This window comes from Thermobia domestica, chromosome 13 (assembly GCF_964235325.1).
Source record: "Thermobia domestica chromosome 13, izTheDome1.hap1.1, whole genome shotgun sequence".
In the NCBI taxonomy this organism is placed as follows: domain Eukaryota; kingdom Metazoa; phylum Arthropoda; class Insecta; order Zygentoma; family Lepismatidae; genus Thermobia; species Thermobia domestica.
Window position 1 is genome coordinate 194,873,651 of NC_137466.1, and position 23,704 is coordinate 194,897,354.

The 23,704-nt window shown below is 37.1% G+C and overlaps 1 protein-coding gene across 2 annotated transcripts in view; it reads left to right on the forward strand.

Moving 5' to 3' along the window:
• The window catches only part of LOC145667460 (aquaporin-8-like), a 188,401-nt gene that overhangs the window by 18,914 nt on the left and 145,783 nt on the right, over positions 1–23,704 (forward strand). For both annotated transcript variants that reach the window (XM_081734937.1, XM_081734936.1), the window contains exons 3-4: positions 1,117–1,244; positions 23,080–23,288. In XM_081734937.1, the coding sequence (XP_081591063.1) occupies positions 1,127–1,244; positions 23,080–23,288 (327 nt within the window). In that variant the 5' untranslated portion in view covers positions 1,117–1,126. The remainder of the gene's footprint in view (positions 1–1,116; positions 1,245–23,079; positions 23,289–23,704) is intronic.

The window sequence follows — 23,704 nt, forward strand, 5'->3', positions numbered from 1 at the left end:
GGTTTAGTGTTTCGCAGTTATCACCGAAATTCGCTCTACTCACAGCCCTTATCATCTAGAGTACTCGTGTTTACATCTGTATTATCAAACACAAACTACATGAAAGAACTGTCTTCTATGTCAGGTTAGACGCTTTCACTTGTATAGTTTTATCAGTGCCTATTTGCAATACTTTGATCTTGTTTCCATGCAGTGTTGCCTCTGGAAACACCTCTTGCAAATCTTGAAGTAATAATTCAAAAGAGGGAATTTTTAGAGTTAACTTTCCAAAAAATCCCCTTTAGTACTTCCTTATATTAAACATTTTAAACAACAACTGTACTCAATGCTCGTTTTATTGTGATTCGAGAGGTGAGTAACTCATATTATAGCTGCAGGTGGAATGGTGAAAAAAAAAAATGTTATACTCAGTTCAGACAAACGCAATTATAAGAACAGCAAATTATTATTCCCTTTGGTTTCGTCGTAGCAATGTGTAACTTTCAGAATACATTTATTATTTATAAGTGTATTTGCATAATTTTCTTGGATATGATTTCCATGATTTCCATGACATGTTACAGAAGAAAAATTGGAAAAAAAGAGAATTTTGGGCACTAAATCTTAAATATTTCCCGCCATTACTTCCCTTTGATAGGTACTATAGACACTTGCTATATATCATATGAAAGCTTATTTTATTGTGTTTCTAACGAGGTATAATTTGTACCAATTGATCAATTAGTGTGCATGCTATATTATTTTAAACCTAAGTCTGCGACTTCCTTCGTAAATGTTGGGTGTTCAGCCATTTTCCAAGATGGCGGCTTGAGCACAACTTTTATTTTTGGGGACTTTATATATATTTTGAGTCTTAAAGATACATAGAATGTTCATAGAAAGTACCTTGCTTGTATGATTTTTTTCTCTATAACTTCATTTTTGAACCTATAATGACTGGACTAATATCTCTTGGGCGAAGAATGGGAACGCTTTAAAAAATCACCACATTACCTGCTCTTACTGAACTACAGCATTTACAAAAAAAAAAAAAAAAAAAAAAAAAAAAGTATAGTGCAGTGAGCACTCTCCCAAAGAAAATAATACAATATAATTAATTTTATGATTTTAATTCAGCCACATTAAAATGGAAGATGAAGCTCCTGAGGAGTCGGATGTGGATAAACCTGTCTTTGCAGACGTGGAAGATCTAGGGGAAAGTGCTCCTCCTAAGAAACCTCGAAGAGAGCTGAAGCTTAAAATTCGTAAGTAGCGACGAATCTACGTTTAAAGTTTCGTTGAATGTTATTAAACCTTTAACCATTTGAATATCTTTAACGTAATATAATATAATCTATTCCATTCTCTAAGTACTTATAATTCTTTTAAGATAAGAAATATACGTGGGAAGGAAAACTAAATTAGTGTGTTATCAAAGAGGATGCTAGGAAATTAATAGTGATTACCTTGTGAGCGTTTCAATTACAAGGAGTATTCGAGGCGTGTAAGAAAAGTAAGTACCGTTCTGAAAAGAAAACTAAAGCAGGTTTGTTGAAGCTAAATTTATTTTTGCATGAAAAATCACACCTTAAACTATTTTTCGATATAATTTCCACTAATGTTCAAACACATGTCGTAGGAGGTGACCAACGTGTCCAAAGCTTCCTCAAAGAAACATCCCGACATCGAAAACAACCAATACTTCACAGGATTTTTTTTTTTTTGCATCATCGTCTCTTTCAAAGCGTTTACCACTTTTCATTGAACTGCCTCAATCACCTTCGCACCATGCCCTCACTTACTGCATTTTCACCGCAAGTCTGTACAATTTGACGATGAATTTCGGCCGACTTAACCTTCCTTGCATTCATAAACCGGATAACAGAACGAATCTCACGATCAGAGGGTTCAGCATATGTTTTAAACATTGCAAACGATCACAGGACATAGTACACTCGCGACAACTGAACCGTACACTGGCCTCATTGGAGAGGCAATGAAGCCAAGGATGTTATAAAATAGGGATCTGCCCATACGTAGCTTCATCATATGAACTCAATGAAGCCGAAAAACAATCGAGCATCGTCTGAGCCGGCACGTCTGATTGGCTACTGTCGTTTCCGCCATGATTGTTGGCTCGAAACATTGCGATCTTAGTGGCGCAGGGTGGGCAGAGTAGGTGTGGCGAAGCTGTGACGTATGGCTTCACGATTTTGCATATGGGCAGATCCTCTATTTTATAACATCCTTGAATGAACCAGTGAAACTAGCGCGCATGCGTGGAGCGCCGATACTAACGCTGAGTGATGTTCAAACGAAACAGTGCATACTTGCCGGACAGTTGAGGGATGTTTCGTTGAGGAAGGTTTGGACAAGTAGGTCATTCGCTCTGACAAGTGTCTGAACATTGGTGGAAACTATGTCAAAAAATAGTTTAAGGCGTGCTCTTTCAAGTAAAATTAAATTTTGTGTAGAACGATAAACTTCATCTCTATAAAGACCGTAAATCAGCGGACTTTCAAGCGGTGGAGTCACCGAACTTGTGGAAGGTTGATGGGGATCTGAACAAAATAGATAATCAGTGAGAATGTTACCTCATCCACCCTGCTCTGAACCTACAGCACGGGAGTATCTAGACAATCGCTACAACTTCACGCGAACGATTTGGTGCAATATTACTGTGATTGTACAGAATTTTTACTTATGTTTTGAATACATTCATATTAATAAGTTTAAAAGGAAACTTCGGGTTTGGGCTCACCTTTTCCTAAAAAGATCAAACCAGACGTGACTGAGCCAGAAGGTGAAAGGGCCTATCTGGTTGCAATGATGTGAACAGACTTTCGGGGAGATCTTGAAATTCAGATCAGGTGTAGAAGAGATTATGTAGATTTTATATTCGAAAAGCGAATTCTTCTAAAATGGATGGAACATAATCAAGAAAAGCACGAAACATGAACATTAAAGTCAATGTAAAATCAATGAAAAACAAATAATTCATCCACTTATCTCAAAAACTTAAAGAGGGAGTTGGCTGCAAAATCAGGTTAGATTTAGAATAAACTATGTAGATTCTACGTTCAAAAAATAAATTGCCCTAAAATGGATGGAATACAATAAAAAAAATCACGAAACAGTTAATTAAAAATCTGTTGCCGGAGATGACAGCCAATACAGAGCTGATGTCTTAGAGTACTTTATTGTCGTTGAATCAAGACACTTTTTCACGTGAATAACAAGAAAAAGGTAGGGCAAATCCAGGGCTGTAAGAGGAAAGATTTAATAGTACTATGGAAATTATCTCAACAGTACGAGTAGTTATGTGTGGCCGGGCGTTGTCATGCATCAGAAGAATTCCAGAGAGTAGCATTCTTCTCCGCCGATTTTGAATGGTACGTCGCAGGAAAAACATATCTGATGTAATTATTCGTCCTGGTTCCAAGAATTCCACAAAAATCACATTCTTTTTGTCACAAAATACGGATGCCATTATTTTGTGAACTAATGAGGTTTGAATTTCTTAGCTTTGGGAGAATCAGAGTACCACCATTGCATTGACTGCTGCTTCGACTACCATATCCAGAGTTCATTCTTTATCACTATGTAAGAAAAGACGTCATCCCCATCCTCCCCCTACTGGGATAAAGTATGACCTGCAGCTGTTATTCCTTGCTCTTTATAAACATCTGTTAGTATTCTTATCTTGCACACAGTTTATCAGCTTGTTAGTGACAATTCGACGTACTGTTTTCGCAGATACTTATGAAAACTCTTTGGCGAGTTTAGCTATTGTGATAGCATTTTCACGTTAACTCGTTTCACCAAATTGTCCATCTGATCACTAGGCTTTCCGCTACGCTCATCCTAATGAACATTTGAACAATCTTCCCGAAACTTCATCATTGCCTGGCCTTCCTTTCACTTGTTACTGTCGGTCTGTAAATGGTACATAAAACCCGATGGATGTCAGCTATATTCTGCGCTTTGGCGTTCAAAAATCGTATGGCAGTTTTCACTTCACATTTGGCTGATTTTTGTATTTCGGCTTCCATTTCACTACTGCTACTCCTACGTACGCAACTCGATTCGGACGGTTCTATCTCTTCTGCGCATGCGCAACTTCATGAGTGTTGCCAGCCCCGTGTAAACAAAATATCGTCCCGCCTTTTTTTGTTTTTACGTGCGAACTGTAGTTTATATTAAATTAGCTTATATATAAAACTAAATGTCTATTTGCCTTCCATGTTTAAACGAAATTCTTGCTTTTCACTTCGTATTCTTAATCCACTATTTCTTTCATTGTGTTTCTCTTCTCTTTATCATCTGCCCCTTTTAGCCGAAAAGACATATTCACAGAATTTAAAGCAAGAAGTTTCATTTTATTTCATTGTTGTCCGTAGAAATCCACACTGTTGGCTTGGTATACTTACAGGATACATTAGCGTAATTTTAAGTAACTTTGAAGAAGAGACTGTAAGTCATTGATAATTAGAATTACAGGTAGACTATTATGAATACTATACTGCAATTGATACTAATTGTCCTTTCTGACAGCTCGCTGTGCACACGTGGTGCTCAATGCTGTGTGGGCAGCTTTTACGCCCGGTATTAAAACACGAAATTATTCACTGCAAGTAAATCTCACAGTTATAAAATTAAGTGACACAAAAGTAAACTAAAAGGAATGCTCTTAATAATCAACAGGTCCATTACTCAAGTTGACATTCAACGAAAACAATGCGCATTTGTTTATATTCAAATTGGCAACGTGCAGAAAGGGTGGAAAGTTTACCATTGGAGAGCGAGAAAAATGAGCCACTATAATTGGCTGAACATGCTGTTGTCATAGAAACAGTTATTCTTGTCTGATTGTTATGACCATGTGTAGGAAGGAAAAAACAGAGGAAAGCAACTGTCTGAAGGGACAAGTTGGATCAAATGAAGTTTATAGAAGCTGAAATGATAGTTGTTCGCACGGCAGATAAAGATTTATGAGAAATATACGAATAAACCCTCAGGTATGGAAGACAAACAAACAAACCCTTAGCTTTATATATAAAATAACATAAAACAAGCTTTTAAATAAGTTTGGATATTAATGGTTTTAATCGATACCAATATGAAATGAAGTCTTTCAGTTTAACGTCCAACGAATATACCCTTTAAAAGGCTAAGGGAAATGATGATCAAGGCAAGTGAATGGTGATGGAGAAATCGTGGAATGGGAATGTGAGAGGAAACGGAAGTACGCGAGAAAACCCACGGACACGATTTGGTCACTACAAACTTATTTGGCCGGAGATCAAATCAGGGCCCTCACACAACCGAGGTAAGCCACCGTGCCCCAACCATACCAACAATCGGTGTTCAAAGGTAAGCCACCGTATCCCAACCATACCAACAATCGGTGTTCAAAGGTAAGCCACTGTGCCCCAACCATACCAACAATCGGTGTTCAAAGGTAAGCCACCGTTCCTCAACCATACCAACAATCGGTGTTCAAAGGTAAGCCATCGTGCTCCAACCATACCAACAATCGGTGTTCAAAGGTAAGCCACTGTGCCCCAACCATACCAACAATCGACGTTCAAAAGTAAGCCACCGTGCCCCAACCATACCAACAACCGGTGTTCAAAGGTAAGCCACTGTGGCCCAACCATACCAACAATCGGTGTTCAAAGGTAAGCCACTGTGCCCCAACCATACCAACAATCGGTGTTCAAAGGTAAGCCACTGTGCCCCAACCATACCAACAATCGGTGTTCAAAGGTAAGCCACCGTTCCTCAACCATACCAATAATCGGTGTTCCAAGGTAAGCTACCGTGCCCCAACCATACCAACAATCGATGTTCAAAGGTAAGCCACCGTGCCCCAACCATACCAATAATCGGTGTTCAAAGGTAAGCCACCGTGCCCCAACCATACCAACAATCGACGTTCAAAGGTAAGGCACCGTTTCCCAACCATACCAACAATCGGTGTTCAAAGGTAAGCCACCGTGCCCCAACCATACCAATAATCGGTGTTCAAAGGTAAGCCACTGTGCCCCAACCATACCAACAATCGGTGTTCCAAGGTAAGCCACCGTTCCTCAATCATACCAACAATCGGTGTTCCAAGGTAAGCTACCGTGCCCCAACCATACCAACAATCGGTGTTCAAAGGTAAGCCACCATGTCCCAACCATACCAACAATCGGTGTTCAAAGGTAAGCCACCGTACCACGACCATACCAACAATCGGTGTTCAACCATAGGAAAACTCAACTATCAACGGACAGGTTTTACGTATCTTGCCAGTAAGAAAATAGATGAAATCTGACATGCGAGCAGTACACGTTCCAGGAGTATTAAAGCAAGGTAAAAAGACTTGTATTTAGCAGAGTGGTACTAGAGTGGATTCATAATGATAAGTCGCGGGTTCAAATCCTCGTCAAGAAACACAGTTTTATATTCTTATTTAAATCTTGAAGGGGAAATGTTCTCTTTATTGCGTAATTCTAATATGGAGACAATGTTCTGAATTCTTGAGAATACTTAAATTACAATAGTATACTAAATTATTTTTTTTAAAAAAAGAGAGAGAAACTATTATAGTATATTGATAGTTTTAATCGTATTCGTACCTCTTTCGGAAGATTTCAAAATTTCAGACTTTAGATTCTCCTTACTCCTTTCTTATCTACCTTGTGAATCGAATATACTCGTTTAGTAAATCAAATATACGAGGTGTATTCAAAAATCATTTTTCCCGCGTAAACGATGAAGCGCGGGAGACTTTCTTCAGTGTAGATGTAGAGGGGACACTCATGCGCAGTTGTGATTTTTTTTCCCGTCCGCAGAAAGCGTCACTCGCTGGCAGTCGGCCAACGAGTGAAAACGTGTAGTCAGTGGTCGTCGATTTCAGTATTTTGTAAAATGACAGGAAACCTTGAGCAGTGATATTACATCAAATTTTGCCAAAAGCTTGTCGATATCCAGGCGTAAATCATCCAATCGGATAGGTACGCTCAATTGTGAACAAGAATTTTGACATGAGCAGAGTGTCCGCGAAATTTGATTCAGGGTTTCATCACGAAACACAAGATTCCTGTGTGTCGTCAGTCTCCCTACTCATTCGACACTGCTCTGTGTGATTTTTGGTTATTTCCCAAGTTGAAAATGGTACTAAAAGCATCCGATTTGAGTCAAGGTAAGACATCATGCAGAATACGACAGCACGGTTGCTCACCATTCCAAAACCTACGTTCCAAAAGTGTTTCCAACAATGGCGGGAGCGCTGCGAGAAGTACGTGCAAATTACTTTGAAGGGGATTAGTCTTTCAGATTTACAAATAAATAAATAAATTTTTGCCAACCAAAGGCAAGTGTATGATGCTTTTTGAACACACTTCATATGTTATAAACGTTATATTTCTTTCCTTCTCTTCTCTCTACCTTATCTATGGAGATGAATGTCCTGACAAATAGATTGCGGAAAATTAAATATCTAACCAAGAAATCGAGAAACTGAGAATTCGATTCTTATAAGAGATGATGTTGCACTGATGCTACGAATTTCAGATTTGACTACACAAACTTGCTCCCTAATTTACTAGTCAAAATAAAAACTATATCGTTGATTCCTACGCAACCTGTTCTTCCTAGACGTAAGTCGTAGCTAAATATTGTGCAATGCGATGTAAAGAACTTTTGATCATGAGGATACAATGTTATAAGATAATTTTTCATTTATATTATGTACTATGAACAGTATGAAATTTATTATTGACTTAGTACGAGTACACACATATTAATTCAAATATGAAAGATGAAAAAGAGTGGATTTTTTTTCGACTTTCGATTTGACGCTCTCACTCAAGCCAGTTTCTGGCTGCGTAGCAAGTAGGGATGTGCACGAGCGAGTTTTCTTTGAAACTCGACTCGACTCGACACAGACATCTTTGAGCTCGTCTTGAGAACTCGGCTCGAAAAATTTCCTCCAACTCGACTAGAAATTCTACTCGAATTTGGGTCAAGTTTCGAGTCGAGTCGAGCCAAATCAAGCTGAATCCTTTGTGTACTCTCTTCAAGTATCCTACATAGACAATATAATTATCAATGATACTTCTTCTTCTTCTTCTTCTTCTTCTTCTAATAATAATAATAATAATAATAATAATAATAATAATAATAATAATAATAATAATAATAATAATAATAATAATAATAATAATAATAATAATAATTATTATTATTATTATTATTATTATTATTATTATTATTAGTAGTAGTAGTATTATAACAACACCGTGTATAACCATGAAAGATAGGCAGTTTGTATCTGTATATTAAAAACTTGTTGATTACCGATCTCCTTCATTGAGGAGTCTTCAAGATGCAAGGACATCGTTCACGAGGCGGGGATCTGGGTTTAAGTTCCGGAGGAGCAAGTATTCGGGCTCGAGCGAAAAATTGTTAAAAGTTATAGGGCGCCGGCCAAACATGCTCTAAAGTGCTCGGCCCGGGTTTAGGGTTTTCAATGGCTCGAGTGGCTCAGCTCACAGTCATTCACTATCGAACTGAACAGAGAAGTGAGGCGACCCAACAGCTCATCCAACTGAGCCGGCTGGAGCAGGTGGCTCACCCGAGCCGAACCGAAGCGAGCTGATGGCTCACCCCAACCGAGTCAGTTCGAGCCATCGGCTCAGTTGAGCCAAGTCGAAACGAGCCGGAGCTGATGGACTAGTTTCAACAGAGCTGGCTCGAGCCGATGGCTCATCTGAGCCGAGTCGGTGGCTCATTCTAACCGACCCGGCTCGAGTCATTGGCTCAACTGAGCCGTGCCAATTGGTCGTCCCAACTGAGCCGGCTCAAGCGATCGGTTCAATTCAGCCGAGCCTGCTCGAACTGTTCGCTCAGTTGAACCGAGTAGAGCCTTTTGACAACACTATCCGGGTTGGACTTCTGCTTGTGCTAAAAAAAAATCGGGCGTGCAGGTCTCAGCCTTGATGGTAAGAACTACACATTACACCTATATTGGTGCTCACGACATTTGACGCTGTCTTGTTATAAAAATCTATTGTCGTCTCGTTACCGCGATGAGACGAGATGGGAACAATCTCCATTCTTGTGAGCAACACTAAAAGTATTCCGTATTACTGTTTACATTTCGCATGGCTTTCGCTTACCAGTATAATCAGGCCATGATTTCAAAACGAGCTGAACAAACGAGCCATTTATCAAACTCGACTCGATTTGAAACTCAACCTCAAAAACAGTGACTCGGCTTGGAACTCGACTCGAAACTCGAGTCGAGTTTTAGCTCAATTTGTGGGTGTGTGTGTGATCCACCCCTAGTTGCAAGTCTGGGTGGGTGATCATCAGTAGGACAGTGGCTGTCCGCTTGGACCATAGTAAGCAACATTCTTTGTAAAAACTGTAGTACATGTCATGAAGCTACACAGATTTAGGTAATATTATTAGAATTGGATAATATCAATGCATCCACAAAAACCTTTACGTGTATTTCATTCAAGAATTAAAATGTATTAACAGTTGCGTATTTAGGATTTTGTTTCCGGGGGGCTATGCAGAATACTTGAATAATCACTTATGTTTTAACCTTTTCACCCTTTAAAACCCAAACACACAAGGGTGTCATTGGGGAAGCAATTTCCCACTTGAATTTGAAAATTACGTATATTTTACGAGGGTTGCTATATATATTTCTGGCCTAGGCAACACTAAGTGTTGCCAGGTGCAATCTGACATTTCCATTGGAAAGTTTGACATTTTGTAGCATAAATGTACTCAGAACTTTTTGACTTACGACAATTTTTTTTTCTTTTACAGGTACTTGAAGAAATCAACTTGGCAAAAAAATGGAATTAACTCGTGAACATTTTCGTGCGATCATTTTTCACAACTTTCGACGTGGATTATCACGACAAGAGTGCATCGATGAACTTAAATCTTTGTATGGCGACGAAGCACCATCCTATAGCACTGTGAAAAACTGGTACAACGAATTCAATCGTGGCCGACGCTCGCTCAAAGACGAATTCCGTGAAGGTCGTCCAAAAACAGCCGTTGTGCCAGAAAACATCGATGCCGTACGTGAACTGATAATGCAAGACCGTCATGTGACTTACCGTGAGATAGAGGCATGCCTAGGCATTTCTTCCACCAGCATACATTCGATATTGCATGAACACCTGGCCGTAAAAAAGGTTTGTTCTCGTTGGATCCCGCACAATTTGACAATCGCTCAAAAGAAAGCTCGTGTGGATTGGTGTAAAGAAATGCTGAAAAAATACGATCGCGGTGCTTCAAAAGACGTTTATAAGATCGTCACAGGTGACGAATCATGGATCTATGCGTATGAGCCCGAAACAAAACAGCAATCGACCGTGTGGGTCTTCCAAGACGAGCCAAATCCAACGAAAGTTGTTCGTGGAAGAAGCACTTCGAAGCAAATGGTCGCCTGTTTCTTCGGCATAACTGGTCATGTGGCGACTGTTCCGCTTGAGCAACGTAGGACGGTCAATTCTGAGTGGTACACCACCATTTGTTTGCCTGACGTCTTCGGAGAAATTCGAAAAATGAACAAGAGAAGACGAATCATTGTGCACCATGACAATGCGAGCTCTCACACATCGGCTCAAACCAGCGCATTTTTGACCGGCCAAAACGTCGAAGTGATGGGTCATCCGCCGTACAGCCCTGACTTGGCACCCAATGACTTCTTTTTATTCCCACACATCAAGAAAAAAATGCGTGGTCAACGATTTTCGTCGCCAGAAAATGCTGTTGAAGCATTCAAAAACCATGTTTTGGAGGTGTCTCAATCGGAGTGGAAAAAGTGCTTCGAAAATTGGTTTGAGCGCATGCAAAAGTGTATAAATCTTGATGGAGAATATTTTGAAAAACAATAAAACCATTTTCGTTGATAAATATTCGTATTTTCATTATTAGGCCAGAAATATATATAGCAGCCCTCGTAATCAATTGTCTACTAATATACTACGAAAAAACGCGAAATTCATTTGTCGGTGGATACTCCCCGCCCAAGGCAAATCTGAAATGACGCTCTTACAAACACAAGTTGAATATTTGTAATCTCATTTCAACTTAACTGATTTCATTTTAGAAAAAAAAAAATATCCAGTTTTATCTGTGTACGTTTTTATCTGAAAGACAATGTTAAGACAAGTTGAGGCTGAAATATGCTGATTGCAGTTTTAATGGAAAGAATTGCAGACCGGTGAATCTTACGTGATATGATACAAAACTTTAGCAGTGAATCTAACCTTTTACTCTATTCATAGAAGAAAAAGGAAGCATCCTCTTGACTTATCTAATTTCCCGGGCTACTTATTTTCTCTCCCTCTTGATTTCCTTTAATTCAAACATTTATCTTTCTCTATTACTGAAAATGTAAATAGCTATAATAACTAAAGTCCCGTTAAGTTGGTGTGGAACTCAGTTTCATTTATCATCTCCTCTTAGTTTTGATGTTACTGACGACGGCAGTCTTGCATCACAACTAACAATGCTCGAAAGTATGATAGGAGAAACGAAAGAAAGTAACAACTAAGAAAAAAAGAAAGAAAAAAAACAACCGAAAAGTGAAATGGACAAAAGAGAAAAAGAACGCAGTTCTTACATGGAATGAAATTTGACAAATACAGTCTGAACAAAAGCATAAGAAAATGGAAAGTCAATCACATTCTTAGAAATGGTAAGAAGAATTAGTGTCGTACGTGGAATGCGAAAAAAGTAACAAATTTATTTCGAGGGGGATGAGCCCGATATACCCTCTAAATACGCCACTGTGTATTACATTGAGTGCCAAGAGAAAAACTGAACGGAAATGGAAGTGTATACTCACGCCATCTATTGATAGAAGATAGAAACAACTAGAAGCTGAAGACTCGTGTAGTATACATTTTCTAGAGTAACTGGATAATACCTGCTGCCATCAGACGGAACTTTCCGTAACTAATTGTACCCTCAATCGTTGGGTGATTCATAGTATCATTTGTAATGAGTGCATTCATTTTCTTTTAAAAGAGGACTTTCTTTAACCCTTTTAAATTATGGCATTTTTTGGCGTTTTTCTTGAGTCCAGATATGCAGCGACAGTATCATCCATATTTACCCTAGGATTATGGTTCATAGCTCGATTTTTTCTTTTTTTAAAGAATGAAACAGCCTTTCAAACAGTACCACTTACATGCCTCTATGATGCACCGTAGGGGAAATATTTGAGGGAAAATAGGGATTTTTGGGATTTAAAAAAAGATGTTTGGGGCCCTCTGGGCCTCACATGGGTCTGCGCACAAGACTCATTTTTTTTTTAAAAAAAATACTACGTAGTGTACTGATCAACTGTACCAAATTTTGTTCCTATAGGTTGAATAGTAAAGGAGGGATTTTTTTTTACCTCTGTGGAAAAGCATCAAAAATGGACCCAAAATAGGCCTAAAAACACAAAATGTAACTTTAAAATTTCTTGACATGTCCCTATTTGCCCTAGGATCATGGTTTATAGCACGTTCTCTTCAGAATAGAGCTGCCTTTTCAAAAGTACTATTCAAATGTCCCTATGATGCACCTGACGGGAAAAAATTGCAGAAATCCCTCAGTTTTTCTTTAAGAAATCCCTCTTTTTAAATTTTGGGGACCTCTGGAGCCGTCCCTGTGTTAACACAGACATCAGAAAAATTTTAGGAAATAGCAACTGATATATTGAGTCCATGTACAAAATTTCAGGCTCCTATCTTGAAAAGTAAGGCAGGGATTTTTTTAAAAAAATCCCCACAATGCCTCATTTTACCTTAAATGACCCGGATTAAATATAGAAATTTCTTGAGACGTCCCTAATTAACCTAGGACCATGGCTCATAGCTCGTTCTCTTCAGAATAGACCTGCCTTGCCAAAAGTACTATTGAAATGTTCCTATGATGCACCTGAGGAAAAAAATTGCAGAAATCCCTCTTTTTAAATTTTGAGACTCTCTGTAGCCGCCTTTGTGTTAACGTAGACTCAGAAAAAATTCAGGAAATAGCAACGGGTATGATCACTGCGTATACAAAATTCCAAATTCCTATCTTGAGAAGTAAGGGGGTAAATGTTTTAAAAATTTCCCCACAATGGACCATTTTACCTGAATGTTTGTACAAAATCTTCTAGCTGCAAAAGTAAGACCGCCAGAACGTAATGTACTTAGGTGTAAAATATATATATTTTTCACCTTATGACATCATGACTCCGAGATTCAAGAACCCCCATGAAACATGTTCTACATGCTTCTATGCTTGAGAAAACAAAAAACCCGAGGTAAAAAGCTTTATTGGTTCATTTTTATGCCTAAAAAGAAGACATTGCTCCATGGGAATTATAGTTCCCATAAAATTTAAAAGGGTTAAACATCGAAAGAAAATACATATTTATTTGACTTATTATCCCTGTTGTCAAAAAATATTATTATTTAAAAGTGCATATGCCGGTGCAGGCTGTAGTTCTGTGTGTACAGTGGCGGAAGTGATTTCAATCGATAGCAGGTATACGTGCCATTTTCAGTAGTCTCAATCGCGTGGCGTGGTGAGCATCGTGCGTTTGTTTGAGGAGTACCCTATGTCGTAAACGTCGCCAACACCTAGTGGTCCACTTGCCGGTAAATGTTGATCGTTGATACGAGATTACCGCTAGTGTGCCACTGGCGGCAGAATTTCGTCGAGTCGAAACAGATATCTAGAGTCGGGGTGTTGAGGTTACCACTGCGTAGCAGCGAGAGCTTCATTTCGGTCCGCACTTCTTCGATTCGTCGCGAAGAACCGCGAAGAAACCACACGAACTATCTCCAGTCGTATGCATGCGGTCATTATTATATATTATTTTTTCCTGACGAATTGTTTGTAAAGTGAGCTCCTGGGTCAAGAATAACCCCTGCCTCTACATCATGAAGTGAAAAATCTTGAGATGAGTGCGTATAATTGTATGGGTTTAGATGGCAACTATCACCGATCATTGGAAAGTGAATGTGGGAGAACTATGAAATAAAGTAAATAGACGCGCGTCATTTTGTTATAAGATTACACGGTGAACGCATTTTATCTGATTCCAAACGGTTATAGTCTAATATACACGGTTAAAGGATCACTCTGATTGGCTAAATTAAAAAGAAATTAAGGTTTATCCCTCTACAAGCAAGGTTCTCTCCATCGCCTCCGTGATGAAGGTGGAAGAACACGTTCGTAGTAATCCTAAGGTTGGTGGTTCGCACCCAATCCATAGTATTCTCCTTTTAGTGCTTTTTAGACATACCTTAATATAAAGAAATCACGCATGTAGGCGATTTTACATATTTTGGGGGGAGTAATTTTGTGGTTCATTGGCGTTTCGTCGCGCCTCTTACACTGGTGGTACAATTTTCAAAACGGAAGTGGGGCCGCCAAGGTTTTGGTGAGGTGCCGCTAGTTGCCCATCGGTGGACCACCGATGGTTACGGTATGGGGTATATTCGTAATAGTGGCTCTGTGATTGGGTTGGGACTTGGCCGACATTATTGTGTTCCGGAGAAGAAAAAAAACTATTCAAGTTTGGGTATCAATCTTTAGGGAACAGTTCTTTTCTCTGTGTGTGTGTGTGTGTGAATTTTTAATGTGCCGATTGTGTCAGGCATTGCCGTTTCCGTGACGGGAACAAATAGTCTAATGCTGAAGTTCCCATTAAGCTTCAGCCAATCACTCCATTAAAGGCTAAAGGATGGAACAAATTAATTGCCTTTCAATGATGATATGTTTTTACAGTGTCAGAAGATTCTTTGCGAGCTTTTATCCCAACTAAAACATTTTCCTCTACGCCACCTCTTTATTGGCTGCACCACCTCATTACAAATGTCCAATTGAGGACTTAACATTAGGAGGGCGGTAATTTTAATACATCCTAATAAACGGACAAAAAATAGCCGGACATGAAACAAAGAAAAGAAAATCACAAAACTAAATGTTTGTTTTTACTGTACACACTGGTTAGTCAAAAGTAGAATGTAACAGGTGCGGCAGTGGAACGGGCGATTTGGCAACCCTGCAAATAGTAAGTTACGTTAGGGATAAGATAACGGGAGTGGTGCTGCCATCTGAACAACAAACCTTTCCCATTGGCCCTGATATTATCATTACTTCACGTATCGTTATTTGGAATCATCGGGCCTTATTTTTTGTGAAGACGATCGCGGCAATGCTGTTACCGTGAATACAAAAAGTTATGTTCACATGTTGAAATCATTTTTGAGTGCCATAGATTGCTGATCTTTCTGTACTGCAAACACATTCCTCCAACAAGACGGGGCCACATACCATACCTTGTGGAATTCCATTAACTCGTTACAGAACATCTTTCCTAGTCTCCATCCTCTGACCTTTCAGCGTGTGATTTCTTCCTTTGGGGACATTTGAAATTCGAGATCTTCTGGTATGACCCACTACACACCATCCAGGAACTGAAGGATCGAATTCGGGAGGAAGTTAATCGACAATATTGCAAGATGTGATGTCTTAACTTCCGTAAAAGACTTGGATTGTGTGTGAAGAAAAATGAGGGCCACTTACGTGATGTCACTTTCTAGTGATGGACATTTTGTACCGTTACATGTCTGTGCAAGATGTAACAGTTGTTCAGAAACATTCCTTACAGATTGGAAACATTGTAAATTCATGTTGTATTTCTTTTACACCGCTGTGAATAAATTTGAGTCGCTGATAGAGATTTTAAAATCGCATATTTCACTGCCGCACCTGTTACCTCTACAACTACTACTACCAAGGGCGCCCATCAGGTGGGGCGCTTGCTCTCCCTATGAGGAAATTGTCTTGGGAATATCGAAAACCCAATAGAATTTTCACATTAGTTACAGCAAAATTTGAAACTATATTTGAAACGTCGCTTATAATTGCCGCCCCCCCTTGGAAACCACAACATGGGCGCCCTTTATTACTACTAGTGCTTATTATTATTATTATTATTATTATTATTATTATTATTATTATTATTATTATTAGTAGTAGTAGTAGTAGTAGTAGTAGTAGTAGTAGTAGTAGTAGTACAAATATTGATTAACTTTTTGGGGACTTCAATCTCTATCAGAATGAAGGAAATTTATTGATAAATACTTTATTCAAATGACATTGTATAACAAATATAGTAGTGATTATTACTTGAAAAATATTGGAATAAGAGTGCCAAATTATATAGTGTAAGAAGTCAATCGACGTTAGTAGCAGAAAATTCGAAACATGAAATGTTGAGAAGAGTGGCAATGTCTTTTAACAATTTAAAATGAACATATGTTGGAAGAAAAAAGAGCATTTTTTTTTACAAAAATTAAACTGTTTTAACTTTAATTTTATTGTTATTATGCATGTAAAGAATACCTTCAGTTACAATCTTTTATTCAAAGAACCAATCTTTTGTTAACCTGGGTTGTTACTTTTTTTTTTTTTTTAATGAGTTGAATGTAGCTTTAATTTTGGTAGAGCAAATTTGAATGAACCCAGATTGGTAATATTAGCCTAAGGTACATTTTAAATTACCTTATTTTGCTAATGCTTTTAAGAACGCACTTATATAATGTGCTTACGATAGTTTTCTTTCTCTCTCTCTCTCTTTTTTTTTTTTTTTTTTTTTTACTACTGTTTCGAGATGACAAAACAGCACCGTAGAGTGAAATAAAGGAGACTTATTATTACAAAATATGACATGTATTTTGTTAAAAATTTAATGTGTAAAGTCTGCATAACTTACATAACGCTGTCTGATGCAATGTGTTAATGTTAAACATGAAATTACAAAAATGCTTACAATCACATAGACAATTTACATCATTTACATTCGCAGACTATGTTTTCAGACATTACACATACCATAACCAAAACAAATAATCTTTGACAATTATTACAATTTAAAATTAAAATAAACAATGTTTTAAATTAATAAAATGAATTATCAAGATCTCTTGACACTTTTATGCTGAAACATATTAAGTAACCAGGATCTTTTGCATGGCTGGATAAGCAATTTTGAGCAAGATTGACTCAGCTTTTAAATGATAATTAAATTAAGCTTTTATTTCCATAGTTCTGTAAATGGTATATTATGATATTGACTGTTTCTATTTTCATCTTGTTTTATAATCAGCTTAAATCTTGTAACATGAATATTTTAACATTCTGACAAAGGTTTTAACCTGCTAATATTCATTCTATATCACAAATTGTTTGGTTTGCTTTAAATGATTGTATAATGGTTTTAACATAGTGTTGTATTTTTGCCAATGAACTGTTCACAGCAATGAAAATAAAGTTATTATTATTATTATTATTATTATTATTATTATTATTATTATTATTATTATTATTATTATTATTATTATTATTATTATTGAATAGTTGACATTGGAAAACTGTATGGAATGGAAATTAACATCGAAAAGTCGAAAGTCATGACAATATCCTATGGAAACACGCCCTTACGGCTCAGAGTAGAACAAAGAGAACTTGAAGAGGTCGATAATTTCAAGTATCTGGGTAGTATTTTGACGAGAGACGCTTACTGCACCAAAGAGATCAGGTCAAGAATTGCCATAGCTAAAGAAGCATTCAACAAGAAAAGATCACTCTTAACAAGCAGGTTCAGTGCTATATATGGAGTATTGGACTGTATGGTTCAGAGACTTGGACATTACAAAAGTTAAAGAAGAAATATTTAGAGAATTTTGAAATGTGGTGTTGGAGGAAGATGGATAAGATAAAATGGACAGAGAGAGCAACAAACGAAGATGTCTTAAAACGCATACAATAAAAGAGGACACTTCTAGCCACCATCCTTCAAAGAAAGGCCAATTGAATTGGACACATCTTGAAAAGAAATTGTCTTCTTCACACCGCCATAGAGGGAAAGATGGAAGGGAAGCGAGGATAGGAAGAAGAACACAGCTGATCGATGATTTGAAAGATATGAGAAAATATTGGGAGTTAAAAGAGGAAGCTGAAGATCGACAAAAGTGGAAGAAATATTTCCAGGCCCAAATCTAAAATTAAAAAAAAAAAATTAGTCCCAGGACCTGCGGAAAGGCAACATACTTAATTATTATTATTAATGCGAGTAAGACTACATACTCATCATCTAACACACCACTGATAAGTACCAGGAGCTATGCGAGGAGTGATCAGAAAGTACGGTAACTAATTTTATTAGAAACAAAGTAATAAGCTTATATGGAATTTTATTAGAAACAAAGTAATAAGCTTATATGGAATTTTATTAGAAACAAAGTAATAAGCTTATATGGAATTTTATTAGAAACAAAGTAATAAGCTTATATGGAATTTTATTAGAAACAAAGTAATAAGCTTATATGGAATTTTATTAGAAACAAAGTAATAAGCTTATATGAAATTTTATTAGAAACAAAGTAATAAGCTTATATGGAATTTTATTAGAAACAAAGTAATAAGCTTATATGGAATTTTATTAGAAACAAAGTAATAAGCTTATATGGAATTTTATTAGAAACAAAGTAATAAGCTTATATGGAATTTTATTAGAAACAAAGTAATAAGCTTATATGGAATTTTATTAGAAACAAAGTAATAAGCTTATATGGAATTTTATTAGAAACAAAGTAATAAGCTTATATGGAATTTTATTAGAAACAAAGTAATAAGCTTATATGGAATTTTATTAGAAACAAAGTAATAAGCTTATATGGAATTTTATTAGAAACAAAGTAATAAGCTTATATGAAATTTTATTAGAAACAAAGTAATAAGCTTATATGGAATTTTATTAGAAACAAAGTAATAAGCTTATATGAAATTTTATTAGAAACAAAGTAATAAGTTTATATGGAATTTTATTAGAAACAAAGTAATAAGCTTATATGGAATTTTATTAGAAACAATGTAATAAGCTTACATGAAATTTCATTTAATCTCCTTCAAAGTACTGTTGTTAGCTAGCAATGCACTTATCCGAACGCCGAATCCATAACTGGAAGCATTTCTAAAAGGCTTCTTTTGGAAAGGATTCAGCTGCTCTGTTGTGGCTCTCTCAATGTCAGGAATGGTGTCAAAACGTTCTTCTTTCAGCATGGTTTTAACTATTGGGAACAGCTAGAAGTCGCATGGTGCTATGTCTAGAGAGTACAACGAATACGGACAGACAAGAGTATCCTTTCTGCCAAAAACTCGCGAATCAGAAGGAACATGTGGCATGTTTTTTTTTTTTTCGTAGTGTAGAAAGAAGCCATTTGTCCATTTAATCAACAGTTAAAATACTCTTCACGGACCCATACGAGAGGTTTAGTTCTTCGGAAAGCTCTCGAATAGTCATTCGTCTCGAATTGGCATTTGAACAAATCGTCTGTGCCATTTTTTCACGTTTTTAAAACCTGTTTTTGACGTCGAAGAACGTCTCGATCGTTGCTCGTTTTCAATTGACTCCTTGCAGCTTTTGAATCGCTCATACCACTTGTAAGCAGTCTTCAATGCCACCACTTCATCGCAATACACTGATTTTGACACTTCGTGAGCTTTTCTGGTACTTTTTTTTTTTTTTTTTTTTTTTGCAGCTTAGAATAAAATTTAATTTTGGCACGTGACAGACACTCTTAATATGTCCTCACTCTTCTCCGTTCCGCCTCTGGAATCCAACTAACATACCACAACTCCTTCATACTAGACACTAACTATACCAAAGATTTAGGCTACCAGGATTACTAGTTGGATTGGATACAACATCGATAGAGGACACTGTGCAATTACATTCACCGTACTTTCTTGATCATACCTTGTATTCTACAGGTCTTTCATGGGTTTCGACCGTAATATCAAACTGTAAAAGTTTCGTTATTTCCAGCATTCTACGTTCGGACATTGACTTTCGAGAAGGCTCTCATTTCTACTTTGTAGACCAGCAAACTTTTATTGGGTTGTTTCGTAAGCCCGAAACACTCTAAGTAGAAGTCAGCTAAAAACGACAATGACTCTTCTTTAGAAACTGCCTAATTCCTAATTTTTCCTCGGGCTTTAGCCTCAGTATATCATATTATTAGAGACAGGAATGCACAATGTGTAATCAAACCAAAAGCACTGCAGGCTCGTATCCAGGGGCGTCTAGGAGGGCCGCCCCTCCAAAATGTTTACTGCCCCTCTAAAATTTTCACGGTAAGCTTGCAAATGAACTATAATACCGTATGGTGATGAACAATAATATGGTTGGATCGAGCCCTGCCAAACTTCAGCCCCCCCCCTACATTTTTGGGCTGGCTACGGGCCTGAAACACTAAAAGAGGAATGTTCAATAATATTTTGAATAGCGTGCTTTATTGATCCTTCAGTTATTCGTAGAATATTTCGAAATGCACATCTACCTTGTGCAGGTGAAGATGAGTCTAAGACTTCCTTTTTGTTCTCATTGAAGCAATCTCCAAGTTAGGTACAAGAGATGGAAACTGTCCCTGCTCATTATATTAAATTTCATCTTATGATCTCTCGGTTCCTTCATGATAGTTTTCATTTCTATCCCGGTTGTGCGAGGGATGTTCAGAAAGTAAGGTTACGAAGCCCGCACTGAAACGTGTATATATTAATTCATACAGCCAATACAGCCAACAGACAGTACATATATTAGATTATTTTTTCGACACAGTCTCCATATCGGGGGATGAGTTTGAAGATTCCTTCCTGGTAAAAGTCATGTCCTTACGTGTTCAGCCACGTTGTCATCAAGTGTTTCACCTCCTCGTCTGAAGCGAAGCGACGGCCTGCTAGGTGTTGCCGAACGACATTCCGAATTCTGCAATCAGATGCCGTAACGTGATCCTCTTGTCCTGAATCAGCTCCTCCGCGCGAGCTGTGTTCAAATCTGTTGATTCCATGCTGTGTCGGCCATTGCACTTCTCGTCGGTGAAGTTTCCTCTATCAGCCGCAAACTTTCGAAACCATTCTGCGATATGCTGACGAGACATTACAGTATCACCGTAAACATTTACCAGCTGCCGCTGAATTTCAGCCGCGGTTACATGTTTCGCCCATAGAAATCAAATAACTGAGCGGACTCCTTCGCGGGACCAGTTTTCCAAGCGAGTCGCCATTTTTTATTTACCTACAACTAGCGCCGTAGGTGAGAGGTAGCTGAAACTCAGCACAGTTGCCAACTCCATGTATTACAATTATCGCACATTCCTTATTCCTCTATACCAGACGAAACTCCAGAAATATTGATATTGTAACCATAGTTTCTGAGCCTTCCTCGTATATGATATACCGTGCTCTCCGTCTCATTCAATGCGGAGAATATTCTCTTCATTGTCATAATCGTGATTTTCGCTATGTGATGCATGGTGAAAAAATGCTGCAATTCTTGTAATACATTTTCAGTCTGTAACAATTATCGAGCTAATGTCTCGACATTTCTCGCATAAATTGTAGATTTTTTTTTTTTTTTTTTTTTGCATAAACAGAAGTATACCTTAGTTTGCACAAATATTTCTTCCTGAAAAAATATGTTTTCAGTTTTTCTTCGTTGTAGGGGTTCTACTGCCTCTATAATAAAACGAAACTCTATAGTTTTAGTTAAGAGATTTGAAAATCTCACTCAAAACCTAATAATAGAATAATGAAGAACAAAAATGACTATTATCGTTCTTATAAGTATATAAAACAACTAGTCTTTGACTAGCTGAGGACTCCGCACCCAAACACCTGCGTTTGCTCAGCCTCCGGCCTCGTGTCTCTTAAACCCACAAATTCTACGGGATTTCCACTTCCTTTTCCTATTTCAACTATCTAAAAAGTAAGATTTTGTATCCTAAGAAAATATCTATTTAAATAACATGGCAATATCTTCACCCTCCTTTAGACCGCTTAAAAGCTAAAAATATTCACTTTTGGCAATTTTCCTGTGGGTTATTCTTAGAAGGCTAAACGCATACCAAATTTTATCATTGTAATCCTGTCAGAAGTGCCTAAACATTTTCGGGTGTAGAAGATGATGTCCCATATAAATAACATGGGAAAGATTTTTCAGTTTCCCATAAAACCTTTTTACAGTTGAAAATTTTTATTTTTGATGATTCACTTATGTACCACTAACAAAAACGTACAAGCATACCGAATTTCAAGTTTTTATTCCGATTTCAAGTACTTAAAATATCAAATTATAAGCAAAAAAAAAAAAAAAAAAAAGACATTTAAACAACGTGGGGAATTTCTTCATCGCCCCTTTAGACTCTCTAAAAATTAAAAATATTCACTTTTGGCAATTTTCCTGTCTTATGGCCTCAGAAAGCTATAATCATGCCAATTTAATCATTGTAACCCTACAGGAAGTGTTCAATAATTTTTGGGTGTAGAAGATGTCCCATATAGGCCTAAATAACATTTGGAAGACTATTTAGTTCCCATAAAACCACCTTAAATTTGGAAATTTCTGTATTCAGTGATTTTGTTAAATACGTAATTCTATAGAAAATGTACAACCATACCGAATTTCAAGTTTTTATCCACTTCCATGTACCTAAAACATTAGATTGTAGGTCAAAAAAAAAAAAAAAACATTAAATAACATGGGGAACATCTTCACCCCCCTTTAGACCCTCTAAAAATTAAAAATATTCACTTTTGGCAATTATGCTGTTGGTTAATCCCGGAAAGCTACAATCATGCCAAATTTCAATTTTCGACGTCAACCGGAAGTGACCCTTTATTTTATGTCAGTTCATGTAGTTTAATGTATAGTTAAGATATCTGGAGAACTAATTATCCAAATGTTTATAAGATTCCCATATAACACATGCAGAACATATGTGACAAAGTCAGAACAACTAGATAGAACCAAAAACAAAACAAAACAAAACAAAACAAAAAAAGAAAGCTTGCATTTGTAGAATGATATATTTCACACTTGTAGAATGAAATGAGTGATTTTGATCGCATGTTAAAATTTCTGTTAGCTGTGCATTTAGTTTGATAGATCCTAGTAAGTAATATGCTTTATATAGGTATTGATCACGAATAATAAGAATTGTATTTTGTATTCATTATGTCAAATAGGAAGTATTGAAGGCTGTTTAAAAAGGCATAATAGACTGAACACCACTCGAGGTAAAACAGTATGGGTCCTGTTTGTGACGGGAATGTCAGAAATGACAGGCACAGCATTCATGGTTTTCATGGGATGTTTGGGCGTGAAGGTGCTTCCACCAGACGGGTTATTGCAAGATGCTTTTATTTGGGGTGCTGCTGTCGGTTGCGTAGTTGCTGTAAGTAAACATTCTTATACTTCAAATTAAGCTACATTCAAGGTTATTTATTTTTTATTGAACAAACAAAACAACAACAATAAATTAACAGTGTCAATAAATGTTGCAAAAATAATATTAATTCGCCAATATTCGTTTAATTACTTTTTCAAATATCAGGTAGCTAAAAAAATGTTCACATCAGTTGTTAAATTATTATGACAATTCAGTATTCTGTAACAAAGAGACCTCTGTATAATTTTCAACCTAGGACGGGCAAGGTGGAATAGGTGGGTATTCCGGGTTATGCCGGGAGGGATACGTAAGGATAGTTCCTGAAGTAATGTTTCCGATCTTAGTTTCCATTAATTATTTTATGAAGGAATTTCAGGCCAGAGATATTTATGCGTACTCCCGGGGTCTGGATGTTAAAATGT